This window comes from Dryas octopetala, chromosome 2, assembly GCF_963921425.1.
Source record: "Dryas octopetala chromosome 2, drDryOcto1.1, whole genome shotgun sequence".
Taxonomy (NCBI): Eukaryota; Viridiplantae; Streptophyta; class Magnoliopsida; order Rosales; family Rosaceae; genus Dryas; species Dryas octopetala.
In genome coordinates, this window is record NC_141367.1 from 17,790,856 (window position 1) to 17,805,736 (window position 14,881).

At 33.3% G+C, this 14,881-nt stretch overlaps 1 protein-coding gene across 1 annotated transcript; it reads left to right on the forward strand.

The window, feature by feature from the left end:
- Positions 1-9,670: 9,670 nt before the first annotated feature.
- On the forward strand, positions 9,671-14,428 carry HKT1 (high-affinity K+ transporter 1). Its single transcript, XM_086233305.1, has 3 exons — positions 9,671-10,861; positions 13,678-13,914; positions 14,224-14,428. Exons 1-3 carry the CDS (start codon positions 9,819-9,821, stop codon positions 14,426-14,428), a joined length of 1,485 nt encoding a protein of 494 aa, XP_086089431.1. The 5' UTR covers positions 9,671-9,818.
- The last annotated feature ends 453 nt before the right edge of the window (positions 14,429-14,881 follow it).

Here is a 14,881-nt window from a genome sequence, read left to right on the forward strand (position 1 = left end):
ATCTCAGTACCTCATGAAAATTACTAAACCTTGATCAAAAGCTTGATACAAAGTGATTGAACAATGTGTATCAAACTACCAACTAGCTTGTCAACCAAAAAAGAAAAAGAACAAAAGCTAATTAAGTAGTTTAGCTGCATCAAAACTAGTTGTTAGTGGAGAGACATACATAGAGAAAGATATGGGTACACTCTACTTTGCAAATTGAGGGATGAAGGATTGAAATTTGGAAAATTCTAAGTCATACGGACGTTTTTGGACCTTTTGATGTTTCTAAGGGTACACAATGGACTAATAGGGTATAATTTTCTGCCATTGGATGTGGTGGATGTTCACATTACTGTTTACACCAAAGAAGCTCTTTTGAATGTATTGATCTCAATATCTCATGCAACCCTAATTTTGAGATTTTATTGGATAATTATTGAACTTCAAAAGTTTAAAAAAGAATGAATCAACGATGTATATATAGGCGCATCTCATTTTAATTTCTGTTAAGTATTGACTATCTTATACAAGATCAATATGGGTCATTCATTATTTGGAAAATACTATAGTGCATATGTGATGTAGATTAGACCTGACCGTTAGTTGCTTTTAGAGGTAAATTAGTTTCTTGTAGAATATGGTTTTGGACCAATACATCTAGCTAGCTGTATGTAGTGCAGCCGATTGTATGATAGAAGCTGTCGTTATTTTTATATTATTTTGGAAATGGGGCCTGAAAAGTGAAAAATAATATGTGGTATCGGCATTCATTTGGAAGAGAAAAAGTGATCGAGGTTTCATGCACATTTTTGGCATTTAAACTTTAGTATCATTAAGTGGCCAAAAAAAAACAAAAAACTTGTATCACTATCACCCCATCTTTTGATAGATAGATAGAAAAACACTAAAGAAACTTATCCTGAGATAAAAAAGCAGCAGCACTCATTCAAAAAAAAACAAGGACGTTAGCGATTGATCAGCTAATTATTGTTACCAAAGCTGATTGAAAGCTCTCTCATAAATTATAATTTCCATCAATCGTTCTAGCCTAGTCTAGAATATTTTGGATTGATATTGACCGCTTTCTTAGCATTATAATATAGGATAATGCTTTAGACATGCTAGATTATTAATTGATAGGAAGATGCTATTTGTCCTAAACATTTGTTTCTAATTATTTTTTCCTAACTTACATAATGTTTATACATTAGACTCTTAAGAACAATAAAATAAATAAATTCTTCTAAATAAAATGATACTACATATGTTGGAAAACAAAAATTGAGAAAAATAGTTGAGATTTTAAGCATTTTCCTAATAAAGATTATAGTGCCTAATTTTAAACACCCTACTCACCAAAAAAATTTGTCTAAACCCCCACCCATCTATAAACTCTTTCAAAACCCCCTAAAACTTATAATCCTAAATTACCCTTCTGACGCATGCTGACGCGCGCTGACGCATGTTGACGTCACTGTAACTGTATTTTGGTGAAACTGTTTTTTTTTTTTTTTTTTTTTTTTTTTTTTTTTTTTTTTTGTTGCTAAAACTCAATATTTCACTAAAACTAAAATCAAACACTGAAATTGAATTTCATTACACTAAAAATGAATTTCAAAAATTCAGTTACACTGAAACTGAATTTCAAAAATTCAGTTACACTGAAACTGAATTTCAAGAATTCAATTACACTGAAACTGAATTTCAAGAATTCAATTACACTGAAACTGAATTTCAGATACACTAAATTGAAGAATTCAGTTATGAATTCACTTACTGAAACTGAATTAAGTGATAAAACAATTACACCTCGACTAAAATGCAATTACACCTTAATTAAAAAACAATTACACCTTTACTAAAACAATTACACTTCACTAAAACAGTTACACCTTTACTGAATTCCGTTTCACTAAAAAGAACACAGCAACCTTATCCAAAAAAAAACCAACAATACAACAAGTCATTGAGATGAGAGGAGTAGCCAACAATACAACGTCGTCCGATCACCTCACACGCGACGAGTACACGACAGTCGCCATTGCCTCGATCTGTTTCTACCTGCAAATTTGATTCATCATATTTCAGAACCATAATTTCATTCAAAGTTCATTTAAAACTCATGTTTCACGAACTGAAACTGTTTCAAGAACTGAAACTGTTTCACGAACTGAAACTGTTTAATCAATAAATTAAGTAAATTTGTATATACTTATAAATCAATTAAAAAACTCACATTTCTATCCGATTAACATAATTAAGCTAGAACTGAATTTGGGGTGAAACTGAATTTTCAGAAAGTGAAACTAAATTTTCTAGAACTGAAACTGAATTTACACAGTTACACTAATTAAGCTAGAAACTGAAACTGAATTTGTTGAATTCAGTTGCACTTTTTAATCGCCGAGGTACCTGTTTAAGACCAGACAGTTCAACAAATCAAACAGGGTTCATAAAATTGATCGTTCAACGGCCGAGTCGGGCGGTGACCACCACACACGGTGGCTGCCCAGCCCCAATCAACACACAGAAAATTACAGAACTCACCCAAAAATATTCTCGGACCTCGAATTGAGCTTTTAGGGTCGGTTGGATGATCGGTGGGCACCACCGTGTTCGTCGCGAGGAGAGGAAGCTATTGGTGCCAGAGTTAGACCGCGACGCTACCGGAAAATGGAGATCGCCGGCGGAGGCTTCGCTGCTGTTTGGCGTCGTTCCATCGCCGTCGAGGGTCGGTTGGATGATCGGTGGGCACCACCGTGTTCGTCGCGAAGAGAGGAAGCTATTGGTGCCAGAGTTAGACCGCGACGCTACCGAAAAATGGAGATCGCCGGCGGAGGCTTCGCTGCTGTTTGGCGTCGTTCCATCGCCGTCGAGGGTCGGTTGGATGATCGGTGGGCACCACCGTGTTCGTCGCGACGAGAGGAAGCCATCCATGGCGGTCCGGCACCTCGTCGTCGCCGGAACTGGCAGATCTCCGGCGGGGAGCTCGGGTCTGCCTAGACCCGATCCGGTGTCGACGTTCAGTTTCGCGGAGAGTGGAGGGCAGGGAGAGGATGAGGGGGGAGAGGTGAGCGTGATGGGACTGGTATCGCCGGCAACCGTCGCCGGACGGCGGCGCACGCGCCGACGACAACCGCGGGGGAGAGAGAGAGAGAGAGAGAGAGAGAGAGAAAGCACGCACAGAGAGAGAAATTTCAGAAATGTGGGCTTGATATTTTTTTGGAGGGTTATAATTGGAAAAAAAAGGGTAAAACTGGAAAATTAAAAGATGGGGAGTCAAACTTGACTGGGTATTAGTTGACTAGGGGGTTTAGGAAAATATTAAGTGTAAGATTGGGGGTTATAGGAGAGGTAGATTTTGGGTGGAGGTTATGAAAGATTTTATCTCTAACTAGGGGGTTTATAATTATTAACATTAAAGATTACAAGCTTTTTATCTAATAGCCCTATTAGAGTATGTGCAATGGTTGAGGTCAATATGCAATTCAATACAAGCCTATTAACCTTATTTTTCAATTATTGACTTTACACAAGTCTGTTTGTTGCAATGGTTCAAGTCAATAATAACATAAGTCAATAACTATATATGTTTTAATATGTTTTGTATGTTCTCTTACAAATTAAAATTTATAAATTTATTTATTTTAAAAATTATACCATTGGAATGATCTCAATGAGATCTTTAAAATGAGCCTAATATTTAATATTTTTTAATCATTTAAATTAATACCCAAATTTAAATTTCTCTATTTTAGATTATAAACTATAAAATAATCGTATTAATAAAAAACCATAATTCATATAATAAAACATTGATACATTAATTCATATAATAAAACTATAATTCATGGCAAAAAAAAAAAAAAATTAATACACCAAGCAACATGACACAATCTCTCTCCACCTTTCACTTTTTCTCATTGTGGGTCCGACAAATCAAATTTTTTACCTTTCAATTTCCATTTCAATTCATCTATTGCCAATTGACACCCCATTGTAAACTATTTTTGTTTCAAATTGTCAATTGAATCGCCAGTTGATCACCATTGCACATGCTCTTAACACTTTTGTAATATAAAGAGATGGCCAATCTTGATCGAAATTTCAAGAGCTCAAGGAAAATTATAAAATGCACTCTCAAGCCTCCAAATATATTCACGTGATTTCTTTTTTAGCGTTAAGTACTCATAATATTAGAGGGTCTATATATTACTTGGATCTAACCCACCATATAGGGGGTTTATAAAATTTGGGGCCATGAATATTTAAGGTCTCAAGGTGGTTACCTCATTTGGCTCTCTCAAGAATTGACGATATACTAGACTGTTAGACAAGTGAAATTTTTCGGAATGTATATTAAATTTCATAGTAAATTACACTTTCTACCTCCAAGTTTGGATCATTTTTCATTGTGCACCATTACCTTCAAAACTTTACAACCTAATGTTAGATCCGTCTTTTGATTCACGCAATTCGTTAGTTTGACTATGTTTGACCGTCTTTTGAAGTGTTATTTGCTTATGTAAAAACTATGAGACCATGTATTTTCTTACATGGCATATGTGACCAAGCAACTACCCTGGTTTCTGTTAACAACAGTTTTGTAAAATATAACACCCATTTCCTACCCCAAATTGTCCATGCATACCATTTGAGATGGCATATGCTTAACAAAAACCGTAGTGAACTTCTCATCACTTCTCACATAAGAAAACGTGGGTCTCATAGCTTTCATATAAATAAATAACGCTTCAAAAGAGATGCCGAACATATCAAACTAACAGAGGACAGAAATTGAAAGACATACATAACACTAGGGTTTAAATTATATATATAGTTTCAGTAATGCTACACTTACCACATTTTTATACCATAATTTCATACCATCTTATATGACATTCATACATTGGACACTAAAAATTAAAAATTAAAACCTAAAAAAGAAAAAGGAAATACCCTTCCAGTAAAGTAATAACACATCAAGTGAGATACAAATGTGGGAAAACAAATGTGGGACAATTAGCATTATTGATATAGTTTTGAAGGTCAGGGTGCAAGATGGAAAACGACACAAATTTGGAGTGTATATAGTGTAATTAACACTAAATTTTATGAGAAATAATAAATAATTCCAAATATAATTGAATAAAAGGTTTTCTTATTTTAAATATCGAACTCTATAAGTTTCAATTTAATTGCTAAAGTACAATAGATTTTTAGATTAAGTAATAGTTGAAAAGTCAACATAAAATTTTACTAATATGCCCCTCACCTTCCTCTAGTTCCTTTTCACCAATACTCTGGCCGGCCACTCTTCACTAGTACAAAGTTGTGACTGCTTTCCAATCAGTTAGAGTTGTGACTCATAAAAGTCATAAAAATTTAGAGTTTATATGGATTTAAAGTTTTAGATTTAGACTTGAGGACTGAAGTCCTATTACCTATAAACTAAACACTAATGCCTAAGCCATAAATTAAAATAGAATAATGCTATATATACCATATTTTTATACCATATTTTTGTACCATCTTACGTGTCATTATTTTACTGGACAAGGTTTTTTTTTTTTTTTTTTGGATTTTGGTTTTTGGTTTTTATTTTTTAGTATCCAATGTATGAATGCCATGTAAGTTGCCACATAAAGTGGTATAAAATTATAGTATAAAAATGTGGGATGTCTAGCACTACTGGTTAAAATACAACACTGAAAAAATAAATAAGCTATTGCTATAAGCCTATAACACGCTTAAAAAATTGTGACTGTTATAAACTCATACCTGTCGCTTAAGATAGGTCTGCCGAAAGTCAGCTAGCAATTTGCTAGATGATAGGTGGAGGGTGGTGAGAGATAAAAGGTGGGGCTAGGACAAAATGGTAATATTATAATATCTTGGCCAAAATTAGTTCCTAATCTAAATTTAATTAGATTTGATTAGTACCCCAACTAAAATTTTTTGGACATTTGATATTTAATCTATATTTTTCTTTGAAAGAAATACCCTATGACATGGCAAATTTACAGCCACAGAATAAAGAAATAGTGATTGGCAGACGCATGATTGCGAATAAAACAAGGTGCGTACTTAATTAATTTTACAAGTGGTTTAAATGCGCAGAGGCTTGAAAAGATGATGATGAAGGCATCATTTATGGCATTTTATGAGTGATATGATATTGTTGAAAGTCTTGACTTTAAAGAATTAACATGGTTAAACTGCTCGTAGTGCATTATGTATCACCCGACTCCACAGTCCACAATTATTAATTATATATGCAAAGTGGGAAAATTATACATCACCCTATTGGGGACTTCATAATTAACAACCTAATAATATAATATATCAAGATATTTAACAAGACAACACTACTAAAGGACTTATTATCTATACATATTTTGGGGAAAATTAAGTAAAAATCATTCTAATTAATAAAATATATAACGTTCTCCATATCCCATGCACTAATGTAATTGGTTAATTTAATGGAATTGGACATTGGTGTTGACTTTTGAAGATTAAAGTACTAATTGAGTGTTTCCTACCCACAACTAGGGGTGCTACAAATATTGTAGGGGCTCCTCACACCTAGCTTTGGTCTCTAGATTAGGAGCTCCGTTTTTATGGCAATTATTGTCCATTTTGGGGTGTTGCCTTCATTGTAGCAACCCCCACCCTGGGCCCTAGTCCTCATGCAAGTGATCTTTATTGGTTAAATTTGAGAAGCATATATGATACCATTTTCGGTGGCCAAATTTTTTTTGGGGAGCGCGGGGGAAGCTTTTACGATTGTGCGATTAAAAATGAACGGAAAAAATTTATCTAGAATTTTTTTTGCCTAGATCAATTAAAACTTTGAGCAACCAAAATATAAATAAAAGAACAACATAAATTTAAAAGAAAGTTTAATGGAAAATAACATTAAAATAAATTAAAAGTTAAGAGGCGTTCTTGAAAAACTTAAAAATACAAGAAAATTGCATAAGCATAAGAAAATACAATTAAAAGGGCCTTGAAAGACTATGCAAATGAAAATAAAGAGAACTTCGAGAAATAAAAGCCACTAGGCTAATGTGCTTGGAGATTCACATTATTATGAGTTTTGGGGATTGTGTGTGTTGGAGAGGTTCGATGCTTGAAATTGTCTTGTGAACCTACTTTTATAGTGATCCAATTATTTTGTTCTTAAGTTTTGTAGCCATGTGTGTGACTTTGCCCCTCCATTACTCTTAATTATTTTAAGAGCAAAAAATCAATGTAAAAATGGGTGTTAAATGGGGTATAACAACCAGAGTCTTATGCACTGGGCGGCCGTGGGTATAGGCTGTACAACCCTTGCCAATTGTAAAAAAGTATGCATAAGATAAGTTGTAAACTAAGACGTTTTAAGTCTAAATTTTACGAGCTAAAAAATATTCGGATTTACCTTTTACATAAGAAGTACTGATTTGAGTTAATAAATAATCGTGAGTATTATTTAAATATCTTGTTGCGAAAAAAGGGATAAAAAGAAGTTGGCCCTTTAGTAATCTTGATCATTTGACTAATTTCGCAGTCTCTGGTTTAAAATAAGAAAGTATATATGTCCTCACCGCCCACCTGGGTGGTGAAAGTGGAGGAGCCAACAACATATATGGCACTAACATAAGCCATAATGTCGCATTTGCACAACTTGAAAATTTATCAAATAGAAAGCCATTCAATCACCAATCCGTCAATTTTTCATCAAAGTGATGTTATATCATATATATGACCCAAATCATACAAATTCTGACAAGGCTCCATCAAGCCCTCCTAAGTCCTACCTATATGTACGTAGCACATATTTTAGTATGCAATTCCATATTCATTTCCCACTCCATAAAATTGTTTTTCTTTTATATTTTTTACACCTTTCAAATTTTAACCAAGGTTAGGGTTTTGAGTCCTCTATGAAAGTTCAAAAACTATTTGACCTAGTTTGAGTAGTACTTGGCGGGATTTGAACATTATTTTAGGAGAGTTTGATATTATTCAAAAGGGTTTTTCTTTAAAAACAATTATAATAAAACATGCATTTTTAAAAAAAATATTAAAAGGGGTATAGTTAGTAATATATTTAAGGACGTACAAATAGAATTTCTCTAAATTTTATTTTTATTAATAGATGAATGAAATATTTTTGATAAACACTTAAAATAATGATCATTTAATAAAAGTTTTTTTATCACCAATAATTCCTTTACTTTCACTCAAATATCAAATTGGTCCCTAAAGCGCATTTTCGATCAATTTCATCTCTCATTTTTGCCATCAAACATCAATTTGGTCCCTAGACATACTTTGTAAATTCACCAAAAATAGCTCAGGATACGAAAAAATGACCTAAAAATTCCTATGGATTAGTCTTGACTACTGCTATTTTTATATAGAGTCAAATTATCAAATTGATTTTTTAGAAAATTCAGAATTCTAAAACTAATTCCCCAAATTTTTTAGAAAATACTAAACGTCAATTTGATAATTTGATATAATATAAAAATAGTAGTAGTCAAGACGAGTCCATATGATCGAATTTTTCAGAGAATTTTTTCATATCCTGAGCTATATTTGATAAATTTTTAAAGTGTGTCTAGGGACTAAATTGATATGTTTGGTGACAAAGATGAGGGATGACATTGAGTGAAAATGCGCTTTAGGGACCAAATTGATGTTTTAATAAAAATTGATGGATTATTTGTGATAAAAAGCCTTTAATAGAACAAGTAAATAATTTTCGATTTACGTTTTTATTTATAGAAAATTAGGATTAAATACCAAATATTAATAGTTTTTCAGTAAAGCAGCAAGACATTAATTTTTTTAGTTTAGGTACTAACCTAGAATAAGACATTTTGGATTAAGTCACAAATCATTTTGTTATACAGTTTTGATTGTCGAACAGTGACAGTTGTGACTGTCGAACAGTGACAGTTGTAATTGTCGAACAGTCACAGTTGTGATTGTTTAAAATTTATAAAAAATCAAAATTTTTTAAGGGTTTCATACTTTTGATTTAGGTTTAGGGAATGAAATCCTATAATCCAAAGATTAAACATTAAAGTTTAAGCCTTGCAAATATTGAAAAAACAACAAATTAATAAAAAAGTTATGACTATTTGACAGTCACAACTCGATATAACCATGTTTTTAAAAGTTAGTACTTAAACTGAAATTTAGTACCTAAAGTGAAATTACATAAATATTTTGGTAGTTAAAATGAAAAAATATTACAATTTGGTACCTAAATTAAGTCAATGGACCTTTTTATTTATAAGGATGATAAAAAATTTACAATAATTTTCGATATTGCATTTTTTTATAATGCACTTTAGGGACCAGATTTTAAGGGTAGACGTTTTTTTATCATCAAAATGCAATATAAGGTAGGCTCCACAATTGACCCCTTCAGTAAGTTTTTTTATGGGATCCCTTAAATACTATATATAATGATAAGAATATGTGAATTATCGCAGGAACAGTTTCAAGCACGTGCATTTTTTTTTATTCTAGCTACTTGGATTTTGGCCATGCAGAGGGAACCCCACTCATCACTTGAATAGGACCTGGTGCTCCCCTTATAAAAACCCCACCCCACTTGGAGTATGGCCATGCCAATTTTGTTTTCTTTCTCTCGCGCGCAGCAAACAGAGATGAAGATTTTTGTTTGCAACAAATTAGAGAGCTTTCCTAGCTCTTCCAGCAACAAATCACCTTGCTTCCTCAAATCTTGTAGGGCTCTAAGTCACTCATTATTTCGTGTCTTACTCTTTCATACCAACCCTTTCTATATCCAGCTTATCTACTTTGTAATGCTCTCTCTCTTGGGTTATCTGGCTTTGAGAGTCACAAAGCCAAGAACTAGTACTTCATTTAGGTCTAAGGACTTTGATGTGTTCTTCACATCTGTGTCAGCCACAACAGTCTCAAGCATGTCAACACTGGAAATGGAGGTCTTTTCAAACACCCATCTTATTATCATGACCATCTTGATGTTATTGGGTGGGGAGGTTTTCACTTCCTTGCTTGGACTTCAATTGGCAAAGTCCAAAATTCCCAAATTTCATGATGACCCAAATTCTCAAGACTCTAATAAGACCACTTCTTTTGATCTAATTGAGTTAGGCCATCATGATAAGTTCACTAGTGCACAATTAGAGAATCATCATGATCATCATGACCATGAGAAACCCAACAATTTTGACATGCATAATGGTATGATCAATATAAAGTGCAACTCGATTAGGTGTTTGGTTTATGTGGTTTTGGGCTATCTCTTAGTGGTTCACATTGTTGGGTCTAGTTTAGTGTCCTTGTACATAACCCTTGTCCCAAGTGCAAGACAAGTACTCAAAGCCAAAGGCATTGAAACCCCAACATTTGCTGTGTTCACCACAGTTTCCACCTTTGCAAATTGTGGCTTTGTACCCACAAATGAGAACATGATCATTTTCAAGAAAAATTCAGGCCTTCTACTTCTTCTTGTCCCTCAACTCCTTGTTGGGAACACATTGTACCCAACATGCCTGAGATTTGTGATCTGGGTTTTGGAGAAAAGCACAAAGAGAGTGGAGTTCAGGTACTTGTTGAAGAATTATAAAGATTTGGGGTACAGTCATATGCTGTCTGGTGTTCATTGTTTTCTTCTGGCGGTGACTGTGTTGGGGTTCATAGCAGTTCAGGTTGTACTATTTTGTGCAATGGAGTGGAAATCTGAAGCCATGGATGGAATGAGTGGCTATCAGAAATTTGTGGCCACTATCTTTCAAACTGTGAATTCAAGGCATGCAGGTGAATCCGTTGTGGATCTCTCCATCATCTCCCCTGCAATTTTGGTGCTATTTGTCGTCATGATGTGAGTCCCTCTTAATTTTCCATCTCTAAAATCAATTTCCATTATTTGTATGAATCCGGATTCTTACTTTGTTCCATGGAGATTGTTTGGAATTTTTGCGTAAGACCTTCCTATGTAACCTTCTTCTCAAGTTGACAACATGCATCTAGTCCTAGCCTCATATATAATATAAAAGTGCATCTCTCATACATGCATATTATGAGATATTGCATATTATAGGCTCATAAAGTAATTTTTCATTGTTTCACTTTCAATGAATGACAAGTATATATTGAATTTAGGACAATATTTGGGACCTTTGGGTCACTCCAGTATTCCAAGGTCACCCCATCTCTCAAATTTCGATTTCGGCAATGCCGGTGCATGATTGGAACCGTTCACTTTTTAGATAACCAATTAAAAATCATCTCTGTAAAAAATTAAATCAATTGAAAATCGTTTGGTTATACAACTTTTGTCAATTAAGTAGAAAAAATTTATGGTTTTCAATTAAAGAGTGATTTTTGATCAAACTGTTGATTTTTTCTATTTAATAAACAACAATTATATAATCAAACGATTTCTGATTGAGTAAATTTTTTACAGAGATGATCTATAATAAGTGATCTAAAAAGTGAACGATTCCAATCATGCGCCAACATTACCGAAATTACGATTTTGGAGGAAGGGGTGACCCAAGTAGTGTCCTTGAATTTATAAGAGTCTTTAACTAGGAATGCACTGATATTCCACGCTTAACCCACTCGATCATAATTAAACTAGCATACGGAGGTTTTTAACATTTAAGGAAAAAATATGGGTCGAGTGCTATTACACTGCATAACACTCTTTTGCACTTTTTTGGCAGTGCAGTTACACTTATATAGAGCAAATTGGACAAAAATCCAAACACTCTTGTTGATTTTGGATTAAACCCACTGTTTTTTTTGTTATCAAATTATGCCCTATTTTACCTTGACATATTGGATTTCTTTTTTGCTGTATTTTTTTATTTATTTTAAATACTTATTTTGCCCCTTAGTTGACAAATTAATTAAGATTTTCCTAATAATTACATTCCATTTTAAGTCAATTCCTTATATCATGTTATTGGTAATTAATTTGTTATTATGAATATTTATTATGTTTCATTCGAATTCGGTTCTCATTGTCTCACTTGTTTTTTTCGGATGTTTTTGGTAAACCACGAAGCTCCTTGGTTAAAGGTAAATAAACTGCTTTGTAGGTGCTGCTTGGCTGTTCTCGGTGTCTCACATGTTTTTAATTTTACTGGTGGTGTTTGTGTTTGGTAATACTGCTAAAACTGTGTTTGAAGGCATCATATTAATTTGTCTTTGTGATGCACCGATTTGATGTAGGGGACAATTGCGTTGTTGATGGAGTACAGGTAACGTACTCCATAATCCTAAAATACCTTTAATGCTACTATAAAACAACCTCACTGACACATTGACTCTATAATCCCAAAATACCTCAAAAAACAAACATGCCTGCAATTGAGGTTAATATTCACATCTGCTAAAAAAACCACACCTGCAATATAGCTAATTACTAAACAAACACACTGCAATTGAGGTTAATATATACTCACACCTCCTAATTACCCAGAACCCACCTGCAATATAGATTACTAAACAAACGCAGCCAGAATAAAAAACACACCTGAGGTTAATATTCACGCCTGCAGTCTTTTAAAATCAAAACCCAAAACACACCTCGGAATTACCCTCTACCATAGGTTCATTAACTGGAAAAACCCATCGCAGATGAATTTCTAAATAAACCCTTCAATTCAGGTTAATTTACCTTGAAATTCTGAATAAAAACTAGAAATCAGGTTAATTCAGGATTCCTACACATCCAAACACCAAGAAAAAAACAAAATACCTCAAAAAACAAACCTGAATATTGTACCTACTATGTAGATAGAGTGATTACAATCATACCTTCTAAAGAGGTGTATTTCCAAGATTTAAGGGATTAGGAGTTTGCAAGATTTTAGGAAACAGAAGGTGGCAAAATTTTAGGAGGTATAAGAATATCACGGTGGAGAACTGGAGAAATATGGAGACGAAGACGCTGACTATTACCAAATGGCAGTATATGTAATTTCTTTCATCTTTTGGCTTATTTACTTTGCTGATGTGTACTAAAATGGGCCGCATCTATGAAGGAAAAAACCACTTTCTAAGGTGAAATTGGGCTCATCTTCTAAAAGTTAAAACCTCTATATATTATTAACAAAAACTTAATATTCTAAATAAACTCATCAATTCCCTAAAACTTATTAAATCAAACCTGAATACACACAAGTAAGCCTAAATCAAAAAGTAGAAAGCAGTGCATTAACACCAGGCGTAACTGTCATGCAAATTAAAGAGTTTGATCTCTTCACACAAAAAAAAAATATATATATATTAAGAATTTGATCTCTTCCTCAAGGAAGTAAAAGTTAAAACACTGCCTTGTGATCGAATTAAATTTATATGCAAAATCTTAATTAGCATGCATATATGACTTGTCAGTAGTCTACGACTATGCAAGTGAGATTATGCATTTGTTCTTTGACCCCACCGTTGCTTGGTGTTCATGCCAGTTGGGGTTTCTGATTCTCCTAGCATTAAAGTTATAAAGTCAATCAAGCCTAAAAACTCTCTACCAAAGTTTTTGATCCAGTGGCAATTCTCTGTATCTGTACGTACGTAGAAGTATTATTCTTTTCGGAAAAAGAAAAAGCATATATGCATGCATGCATGGTGGGTTTTTGGTTATGGTGGGTTTTTGGTTATTGAGTTTTCTTCTTTACTATAATTCAGGTATCTGCCACCATATACAACATTTCTTCCAACAACCAATTATCGTGAAGAAGAAGTTTCAGAAAATGGAAGACAAATTCGAAATGCAAGAAAGACTTGTTGGGTGGAGTCTCTAATATTCTCACAACTCTCTTATCTGGCCATCTTTGTCATTCTAATTTGTATCACAGAAAGAGAAAAGATGAAGGAAGACCCCCTCAACTTTAATGTTTTGAACATCACCATAGAAGTTGTAAGGTGAGCATAATTGCTTCTTTATATATAGTTCTCTGCATTTATCTTAAAGGTACATGTTTGTTTCTTCACATCAAAAATTAGAATCCTATAGTGTCACCCCCCTTTACTTTTTTAAACACTAAAACAAGAATCTTTACATCTTGTAGATTTTTTAAATCTTCTTCTGAGAAATAGGCATGGAATTCTTATAGATCGAATATTCCATGCCACAAGACAAACACTACCTAAAAGTACTATACGGATTTGTTAATTTATTAATCAATATATGATAACTATCGGTTTCTTGTTTTTTTAATGAATCAATTGTAGTGCATATGGAAATGTGGGGTTCTCAACTGGCTACAGTTGTAAACGTCAACTGAAAGTGAGAGCTGAGAGTGATTGCAAAGATGCATGGTATGGATTTGTGGGAAGGTGGAGTATGGAGGGAAAGTTGATCCTCATTCTTGTCATGTTCTTTGGGAGACTAAAGAAATTCATTATGAAACAGGGTAAAGCTTGGAACCTATCTTGATTGTTAACTCATCCAGGTTGATATATCAATAATATTAGAGTACCAATTACTATTCAAACTTTTAGTCACAATTCATATGATATGGCACATTACATGATATATCAATTTATTACTTGTTGTTATAAATAATATTTATAAATTTAAAATAATATCTAATACTATTAATATACATATCTTGTATGTAGTTAGTTGTAGAGTGACGATTATTATTTTCTAAAAAAATAAAACTTTGTTCTATCTTCTTCTTTTTTTTCTTTTCGATTAAAAGTTACTCAAACACGTACTTTAATAAAAGATGCAGTTACAATTACATTTTTTAGGGGTCATTTGGGTTAGATAAGATAAAAGAGAATTACTTAGGTGGGTGAGAATACGTTTTAATTAGCATGCTATTGGTTTAGATTTAAGATTTATAAATTTTACTAGAAATACATAGGTGTAATTATAGTGCAA